Genomic DNA, 10,327 nt, shown 5'->3' on the forward strand with positions numbered 1-10,327 from the left:
TGTGGTTGGTACCTGTGATGATCACGAACCTTTGTTTGTGGGAGTAGAATGACAACAGTAGAGTACGAGAAGTGAGATTCTTTTGTGGAACCGCTGAGCCGACGCGATGACGTTGGGATTATTTTGGGAGAGAGTTGTGTTTTGTTAATCAACTCCTCCGTAGCTGGTTACATAATTCTTTTTTTTTAATTGAGGATGTAAATCATAGATTTAGGTATATGTATGAACAAATTTACTTTCCATTATGTAAATGAAGTGTACTGAATTACTATGCATATATGTGTGTGTGTGTGTGTGTATTCATTTAAGTAATGGTGCGTTGTTTGAGACTACATATCGTGAAATTAAAATTTATTTTAATTTTTCATAAGCAAATTAGCAGAGTTTTCATTTTAAAAATTGAAATTTTCGCGGTTTAGAGTGGTGATATCGTAGCAACGAGGCGGGTCGTTGCACACACCTCCAACTATCAATGCACCATAAAGACTGACAACGGTCAAATGTTGAATGCGCTGATCCCAAAGAAGATCTACTCATCCAACAACTATAAAAGGTAACTCATTTCAACGTTCAAAAATGACTATAAACAAGTGAAAAGTGATCAAGCCGAGAATTCAAAAGAGAAACATAAAGATATCATTTTGAGACAAACACTAAGCTTAGAAAGTTTATTCTTTGCCTAGCAAAGTCTTGTTTTGAAATTAAGATTTTCATTGTAAACTCACTCTATGAGTGTTAGAATCTCTAATTCTATTTCAAATGGTTGTTTGAGAAAGCCAAGAGTGACTTAGTGATAAAATAATACTTGAGTATTCTTAAATTCAAGGAGAGTCTAGGAGTTGTATGAGTAGTGACCTAAAAGAATACTTATAAGTCAGAAGTGATAGAATAAAATATTTATTGTAAGTTTAATTGGTGGAACCCTTTATTGGTTAGTAAAGGAGAGTTGGACATAACTCATGTTGAGTAAACCGATATAAAATTAAGTGTTTCTACTACTTTCCTCTAGCTTGTTATAGTATTTTCAAGGCATATTATTAACATATATTTGTACATAAGTTTTTTTTATTGTTGTCTATAAATTAGTGGATGACAATCCTTTACTAGTGAAAATCTTACTTGTCACTAGACAATAGTCCTTGTGAACTATTTTAGTTATAAATCACTTTGGTTGCGAAAAAAATCCAAAAAAATTATCTAAGACACTATTCAACTCTCTTTTAGTGTGATCTATTGTATTTCAATATTTTAACCATCTCTATTTCCTTAATTAGTTTTATCTAATATACATGTTTTTTTTTATGTATAAGTGTTATGCTCTTTCTATTTCAACATATATTTTATTATTTTTTATCTTTATAAAATTAATAAATTTGGATTTAATTCCTACAAAATATTTTATCTATATTTCATTCTCTTAAAATTATAATATATCCCTTTTTAATTCGAAATTAATTTCAATTGATTATTTGACACTCCCTGGTCTCATTGTTGAATACTCTCTTTCTTGTAATTTATCATTAAAAACTATTACAAAATGCAAAAAAATTACAACAAATTTTTTAAACCCTCTTCTTTTTCATTCTTCATCGTCTACGAATCCCAATAATCGGAAAATCCTGTGATTTCGTCATCATTCAAAAATGACATTCTGAGTATTGGTATTGTGTTCACAAGCCATTTATTTCAAATTTGAATTCAAAAAAGGCGCATCTTCGTGAAAATGCCTGACGGAAACTCTTCCCTCCACCCCCAATCCACCACCCCACGAAGGTCACCCAGGTTCCTCCCCCAACAAAATCGCGACACTCCAACCCCAAATCCGCGAAACGCAGCGTTTCCGCCAAGAAATCAAAGAAGTGCACTGTTGGGTCGAGAAGATCTCTGAGGTTAAACAATGTTGAAAACGATCTCCCTCTCTGAGACAATATCCCAGGTTGAACAACGAGCCAAGCGGCAAAATATTGAACGCACGAGAGTCAAGGGTGCACAGACACACGTGCGAAGTGAAGAAACGAACCATGGAAAACAAGAAGAGCTTGCTGATCTGACTACGGCAACAGCGGCGTTACGGCGTGGAATGAAGCATGCGCATCTGCGGAGCGTGAATGCGTGCAATGAGTGTCCTGCAGAAGACAAAAACCCCAAAAATTTGAAATAACCTTCTCTCACGCACCCTTCTTCGTCTCCCACTCCACTTCGTAACTCCTCAACCACACCACCAACTTTATGAGCTTGAAATCTACACCACCGCAAGAGAAAAGGATGTTATATTACGAGATTTCTATCTACTCCCATGGGAAGTTATATATGCAGTCGCATGACAATTTTCAAGGATGAAGATAAAATAACAACTAAGTTCCTCAGTTTGATTTTCACAATAGATTCGCGTGGTGTGATTTAATGGAGTCGCAAGAAGATGAAGTTAAAGAGGAGGAATTAAAAAATTTGTGATATTTTTTTTTATTTTGTGATAGCTTTTAATCTTCAAAAATAATAAAAAAAATAACATGAAGGAGTAACACATAAAAATTATATTAAATTAAACTTAACCCTAAATAAAAAGTGATGTATTATAATTTTATGAAGACCAAAATTTTTAGAGGGATTAAATTCAAACTTTAATTTACTAATCTTAAACGGATATAGAAAATGAATATACCCTTTTTTAAAAATATTTTTAATATTTTCAAATTATATCATACACATTTATGTATAAATTGTGCAATGCGAGTCACTATCTAGTTGTCATGTTCGGAAGCTGGGTTCATATCATACGCATATCTTCAAGCAGAATCTCTTTTATGTTGCTATCATGTCAATCTCAACAAATCAATGGCTGAACTCACAGAAACCATGATGTCAACTGAATATAAAGAAATGTGGGAAATGAAGAAAAATGGTGGCGACATCCAAATCCTTCTTTCCCCTCGTATTTTGAGGGGTTGTGTAACACATTAATGTCGTGTGTGAGCAAACACCAAAGAGGGATCTCAGTATCTTGAAAAAGATTGAGTTTCAAACTATGCAGCATCATGGATCTGAACTTTAACTAAAGGGTCACTAATGTGCATAATAAAACGTCAAGGATTAGGAACAACGTCCAGTTTCTACAATAGTACTTACTTTTTGAAATTGAAACATGAGATGCTTATTCCACCTTCGTACCTTAACAAAGGAAGAACTTTCACCAATAATCTGCACAGATGCAAAAGATGTGATTTGGGCATTAAAGCTATATTTCTTATACACAAATTAAACTCTAATCCCGGTTTCAAATAACATTTTGTTGCAGTATATCACTTCAACCATTCACGTCAATAGTAACCCCACAACAATCAATTGTACCGCACGTGAAAAACAGGCACTTGTATGCTTTATTTACCTTAATTCATGAGAATAGCTAGGTATATATGCAAAGCCCAACATCTCTCACACATACTTGCATTGCTTCCATTCCCCACTCACCATGGAAGCTTGTACTGGGCTTTTTGCTGGTACCCCAAACAGCAATGAGCTTGTGGTCATTCAAGGACACGATGAGGTAGAACATAGAGAAACATGGAAATTAAGTGGATCTTGTTTTAATTATAATAATTTAGTGACATTTTCATTAATTTGTTGCAGCCTAAGCCTGTGAAGAACTTAGATGGTCAGCTCTGTGAGATATGTGGTGATTCTGTGGGACTTACGGTGGATGGAGACTTATTTGTAGCTTGTGAAGAGTGTGGTTTCCCTGTGTGCAGGCCATGTTATGAGTATGAAAGAAGGGAAGGGACTCAAGTTTGTCCTCAGTGTCATACAAGATACAAGCGTATCAAAGGTAATTGGAAATTGAGCTACTAATGTATTTTTTTTTTCTTTCTATTTTGTAGCTTTTGTTTTGATTGCTATTTATTGATGTGCAAAGGAAGCCCAAGAGTTTTGGGAGATGAGGATGAAGATGATGTGGATGATATTGAACATGAATTCAAGCATGAAGAGATGCTACAAGGGAACATGACCCACGGAGATAGTGAAGGGAATTCTAAATCGAAACCAGTAGGTTTAGCAAAGGTAAGTCTAAGAAGGAAGCAGAATTCTACATATTTTTAATGTTTAAAGTTTTAGCTATGAGATTTTGGATGAACTATTCCTTTCTACACTAGTTTAGATTAAATTTGTACGCAACCTGCAGGTGAATGGGGAGTTGCCCATATCTTCTCACAGTGTTGGAGAACCTGGTATGTGTTGGTCTTCTCTTTTATCAGTTGATGGGATCTGCCACACTTATTTTAGTCTTTCTTCCTTCACGTGGAATATGCAATATGTACTGTGCAATGACCTTTTGAGCAAAAGTTTATAAACTAAACCATATAAATGGCTGATACACTGTATTTCAAAATCCTCTTTATAAGTTTGTAATTTGAAATCTGTGAACCTTTTTTAAGATTAGTAAAGAGAAAGGATAAATAGATTGAAGACAAGACGCTTATTATAACTAACATATTTTCATGAAGCAGGTGCAAAGTTGGATGACAAGGAGAAAGTAGATGAGTGGATGTTGCACCAAGGCAATCTATGGCCTGAAACTGATGCCTCAGTTGATCCCGAAAAGGCCATGTAAGCACCACAGTACCATTTTAATAACCATATAATCTGAAAGAAAAATCCTAAATTATTTAATGATGTGATATAACATGATGCAGGAAAGAGCCACTGTCAAGGAAAGTACCAGTACCATCCGGCAGACTCAGTCCTTACAGAATGATGGTTGTCGCTAGGCTCCTCCTTCTATTACTGTTCTTTCAGTACAGAATCTTCCACCCAGTACCTGATGCAATTGGACTATGGTTCATATCTGTGACATGTGAAATCTGGCTCGCATTATCCTGGATGATTGATCAGCTTCCCAAATGGTTCCCCATTGATCGTGAGACATATCTTGATCGTCTTTCAATCAGGTCAAGTGTCCTCTGCAGCCGTAATCCAAATGGAGCTAGTTTTCATTTGCATATAACTTCCAAGAGCAAGACTTGGCACAAAGTAACCAATATTACAAAATAACTTGGGCTATCATAATAATTGAGTCATACAAAGTTCATGATACTATTGTTTCTTTATTCATGACTACTCATAATTCTTAAGAATAGAACGGTATTGACAGATTGATTCTGCATTTTATAAGAGTTGGAATATAAATTATTGCTAAATGTCTAGAACTTGCAATGCAGGTTTGAACCAGAGAACAAGCCCAATATGCTTTCTCCAATAGATATCATTGTCACTACTGTGGATCCAATCAAGGAACCTCCTCTAGTTACAGCCAACACTGTTCTTTCAATCTTGGCCCTGGATTACCCTGCTGACAAAATCTCATGCTATGTTTCTGATGATGGAGCTTCCATGCTCACCTTTGAAGCTCTTCAAGAAACTGCTGAGTTTTCCAGAAAGTGGGTACCTTTCTGCAAAAAATTTTCTGTAGAACCTAGAGCACCAGAAAAGTACTTCTCTGAGAAGATAGATTTTCTAAAAGATAAGCTTCAATCCACTTATGTGAAAGAACGCCGGACTATGAAGGTTAGCATTAATCCTCCTAAAGTTAATGCCTTCTTTTAAAGCAGACTAATTTGAAATTCTGGTCTCCATACTTGACACCATTACTTTTTAATTTGGTCCCTTCTTGAAAAAAATAATTATATTTTAGTCTTTACAAGAAAATATGATAATGAATTAGTCTCTCCCCTTAAAAAGATTGATGACTAGTCTAATGCTTGTCATACTCATACATGGTCTTTGTTTAATCACATGCTAAAGCTCCAAACGTTAGACGAGTTAACAATCTATTAACAATGTTATAACCAGGGCAAATAACAGTCACTAAATTAGAAAAAAGTCAAATACAGGGACTAAATTTTATTTTAACAATTAAAATATTTATTTATACTAGTTTCATTGCTTGTTGGCACTTACTTGACAGAGAGAATATGAGGAATTTAAGGTGAGGATAAATGCACTTGTGGCTAAATCCATGAGAGTTCCCCCAGAAGGGTGGACTATGAAAGATGAGACACCATGGCCAGGAAACAACTCCAAAGACCATCCTAGTATGATACAAGTCCTTCTTCCTCACAATGTAGGTAATGAACTTCCTTGTCTTGTCTACACATCTCGTGAGAAAAGGCCTGCATTCCAACACCACAACAAAGCTGGCGCAATCAATGCCATGGTAAGCATTTCAAGCACCATAATTTCTCAGATTACATTTTCTCATTCTCATGACAGGAAGCTAAAACAAGCTTTCTTTTTTGGCCTAAATGTTACTGCTGTGTTTCCAGCTTCGTGTATCAGCAGTGTTAAGCAATGCTCCTTTTGTGCTAAACTTGGATTGCAATCATTATGTAAATAACAGCAAAGTCGTGCGAGAGGCCATGTGTTTCTTCATGGACATACAACTTGGGAATGGCATTGCCTTTGTACAGTTTCCACTGAGGTTTGACAGCCTCGATAGGAATGATCGTTATGCTAACAAAAACACTGTTTTATTTGATGTGAGTGCAACTGTCTTAGCACATTCATTATCATTCTATCACTCTTTTTGTTTTTCTAAATTCATTTCTTTCCTTCATTGTGTGAATAGAATTTGATATGGTACACTTTGTGTTTGGTTTTCTGCAGATTAACTTGAGGTGCCTAGATGGAATTCAGGGACCTGCTTATATTGGTTCAGCATGTATCTTCAGAAGGAAAGCCTTAACCGGCTTTGATTCTCCAAAGACTTCAAAACGCCCAAGCATGGTGCAAGTACACTCAAAACAGGACGAGAATGGAGAGGAAGCAAGCATAACAGGTGAGGACAAGGAGCTATTGAAGTCAGAGATGAATGATGAAAATAAATTTGGGAAGTCCATACTTTTCATGAATTCTGCATTAGCAGAAGAAGGTGGTGTTGATCCTTCTTCCAGTCAGGAAGCACTGCTTAAAGAAGCTATTCATGTCATGAGTTCCAGATATGAAGACAGAACTCTCTGGGGATATGAGGTATTACAGAAAGCTCTTTTCCATGTCTGCTAGGTTTTCTTTTCCAAATGAAATGGTAGAAATAATCTTGTTGGAATGCACAGGTGGGTTTAAGCTATGGATCCATAGCAGCAGATACTCTGACAAGTTTGAAGATGCATTGTGGTGGTTGGAGGTCTGTATATTGCATGCCAAAGAGAGATCCATTCAGGGGTACAGCTCCAATCAACCTCACTGATAGACTGAACCAGGTGCTAAGATGGGCAGTGGGATCGCTTCAGATCCTATTCAGCAGCCATTGCCCACTTCTATATGGAGGAAGACTCAAGGGACTCCAAAGGATTGCCTATATTAACAGCACTGTCTACCCCTTCAGCTCAATACCCCTCCTCATTTATTGTATCATTCCTGCCATCTGCTTGCTCACTGATAAATTCATCACACCATCGGTAGGCACTTTTGCAAGTCTCATCTTCATTGCGTTGTTCATCTCAATCTTTGCCTCGGCGATTCTTGAATTGAGATGGAGTGGAGTTAGCCTTGAGGAATGGTGGAGAAGCCAGCAATTCTGGGTCATTGGAAGTGTGTCGGCGAACCTCTTTGCCCTTTTGCAAGGCATTATGAGAGCCCTGCCACTTGGTAGAGTCAACACAAACTTCAGCATTGTATCAAAGGCACCGGATGATGTAGAGTTTCGTGAACTCTATGCCATTAGATGGACTGCACTTCTAATACCTCCAACCACCATCATAATAATCAATCTCATTGGTATTGTGGCTGGCTTCACGGACGCCATAAACAGTGGTGAACATTCTTGGGGAGCTTTGCTAGGGAAACTCTTCTTTTCTTTATGGGTCGTTATCCATTTGTACCCTTTCCTTAAAGGTCTAATGGGTAGGCAGAACAGAACACCAACTCTTATTGTCATATGGTCTGTGCTCTTGGCTTCTATCTTTTCCTTGGTTTGGGTCAGAGTTGACCCTTTTGTGTTGAAAACAAAAGGGCCTGATGTCAAGCAATGTGGAATCAGTTGCTGAATCTACATCTCATTTCTTTACAACTATGAAGCGTGAAACAAAAACCTAGATGCACATATGAATAATAGCAGAGCAAAATTTTTGTAAAAGAAAAAAAAATGCAGCATGTCCTTTACTTTTCTTTTTCAATATTAAATGAAGTAAACAGAGAGCAGTGTACTTAATTTTGTTAGTAAGAAATAGAATTTGGCTACGAATGAGATCCAAACTTCAAATGGTACATAAATTATTAGACTGACTGAAATCTAAAGAAGAGATGAAAAGTAGCGTCATCATGACATGATGAATGGCTTGTTATTATATCTTTCACATGTCATGAACCAACACTATTGTAAAAGTTTATGAATGATTTTATATTATATTTCTAACGTACGTACCTTCCCAAGCTCGTGCCATTTGCTTAAAAAATAGACAATGCACAAACTCATCAAGCTTGTGTGATCCCCTCTACTCCGACATATATATAGTAAATAAAATATATAAATATATTGGTAAACAAATTCACGTGAGTAAAATATTCACATTCACTTTACTATTATCAAATAAAACTTATTTAAAATATATTCGTCTCAAAACAAGGCCGTCAAAATTTACAAAAAATGTTTTGTTAAATCAGCAAGGTAAAATAAAATAGACTAACATCATGTAATTAATATAGAACTTATGCCCCAATGTCACATCATATCAGAACATTGTGTTCGGACGTCCTTCAACACAAGGTTCCTTAAAACAACTCACCTAGTCATCTGTTCCTCCGAACACAAAGTTCAAGATCATCATAGGATCCAAACACAAACAACACACAGGGAGTGAGTTATCACAGGATCCAGTCAGGGTCACGCTGTTTTACGAGAATGCTCCAACCATGTGGGATCGACACAGGCTTAAAGGAGCACTCAAATCTGGTGACCCCCAAGGCCTACACTCTGAAGAGTCCGTCAGGGCCTCTCTCTCCTGATTCAGGTCCAACCCCTAAACTAATTTTTTTGCATGCAGACACTGCTCATGAATTATACAATTCACATGATCTCACACTCGTGTTTTAAACACGTTTAACACAATTGCGCTACAATTTAACCCTGGTTCCTAAATAGGAAACCTACACTTTCTCTTTAACACTAGTTCCTAAATGGGAAACTTACACTTTCTCTTTAACACTACGCATCAATACTTTTCTCAAGATAACACTGGTCAGATTATTGTATAATTCACAACTTACAACACAAGTAATGTCACATCAAGTGTTAACCACACACTAATTCACAACCAAAACTCATTCACAATTTCACATCTCATAATGTCACAATCCACCATCACATGTTTATACGTATCTCACAAATTAACACATGTTCAACTTTGCACTTATACTCAATCTCAATAACAATACTATAATCTCAAAGCAACATGTTATTCCACAATTCACAACATATTTCATTTATAAACATTGCTCATAAATTTTACAATATCCACGACCTCACACTCGTGTTTCAAACACGTTGTACACATTGCGCTACAATTTAACATTGGTTTCTAAATAGGAAACCTATACTTTCTCTTTAACACTGCGCATCAACACTTTTCTCAATATCAACACTGGTCGGGTTATTGTATAATTCACAACTCACAACATAATTATTGTCACATAAGTGTTAAACACACACACTTATTCACAACCAAATATCATGTCCACAATTTAGCATCTCATAATGTCACAATCAATCATCTCATGTTTACATGTATCTAGCAAAATGACACATTCCACTTTGTAGTACTCAATCTCCATAATAATATTATAATGTCATTATAATAATTTACTACACCTCATAACTCAGATACACATCACACAATAATCATATTTGCATGACACAAAACATACATATATATATATATATATATATATATATATATATATATATATGTAGTAAATCAAGCTACATTATTTTTAATCAACAGAGTTTTTATAACAATTAATTTAATATTACATCAAAAGAAATTACCACTAGGCATTAACCTTACATCGACAAGAGATTCTTGTGGAAGATTGGTTCAATGCTAGGCACCATGCTAAAAGTGGATTACCACTTCAATTCACTCTAGAGGTCATTTTGCTAGGTTTTTAGTGGAGTTAGACATGAGTAAGCCTCTAATTATTCATGTGATGATTTGAGGCCATCCTTTGTACCTTGAGTATGAGGGTCTTCACTTAATATGCTTTAGGTGTGGAAGATATGGCCACAGAAGAGACCTCTGTCTAGAAAAGACTAGAGCCATTGTCCCCCAGGTTGAGGAGG

At 36.1% G+C, this 10,327-nt stretch overlaps 1 protein-coding gene across 1 annotated transcript; it reads left to right on the plus strand.

Moving 5' to 3' along the window:
- The first annotated feature begins 3,411 nt into the window (after window positions 1–3,411).
- LOC114409539 (cellulose synthase A catalytic subunit 7 [UDP-forming]-like) lies at window positions 3,412–8,271 on the plus strand. Its single transcript, XM_028373029.1, has 11 exons — window positions 3,412–3,544; window positions 3,628–3,823; window positions 3,911–4,056; window positions 4,178–4,223; window positions 4,503–4,602; window positions 4,689–4,943; window positions 5,214–5,559; window positions 5,960–6,208; window positions 6,318–6,530; window positions 6,658–7,020; window positions 7,104–8,271. The coding sequence occupies exons 1-11, from the start codon at window positions 3,470–3,472 to the stop codon at window positions 8,034–8,036; spliced, it is 2,922 nt and encodes a 973-aa protein (XP_028228830.1). The 5' UTR covers window positions 3,412–3,469; the 3' UTR covers window positions 8,037–8,271.
- Window positions 8,272–10,327: the final 2,056 nt, after the last annotated feature.

Source organism: Glycine soja, chromosome 4 (genome assembly GCF_004193775.1).
Source record: "Glycine soja cultivar W05 chromosome 4, ASM419377v2, whole genome shotgun sequence".
Taxonomy (NCBI): domain Eukaryota; kingdom Viridiplantae; phylum Streptophyta; class Magnoliopsida; order Fabales; family Fabaceae; genus Glycine; species Glycine soja.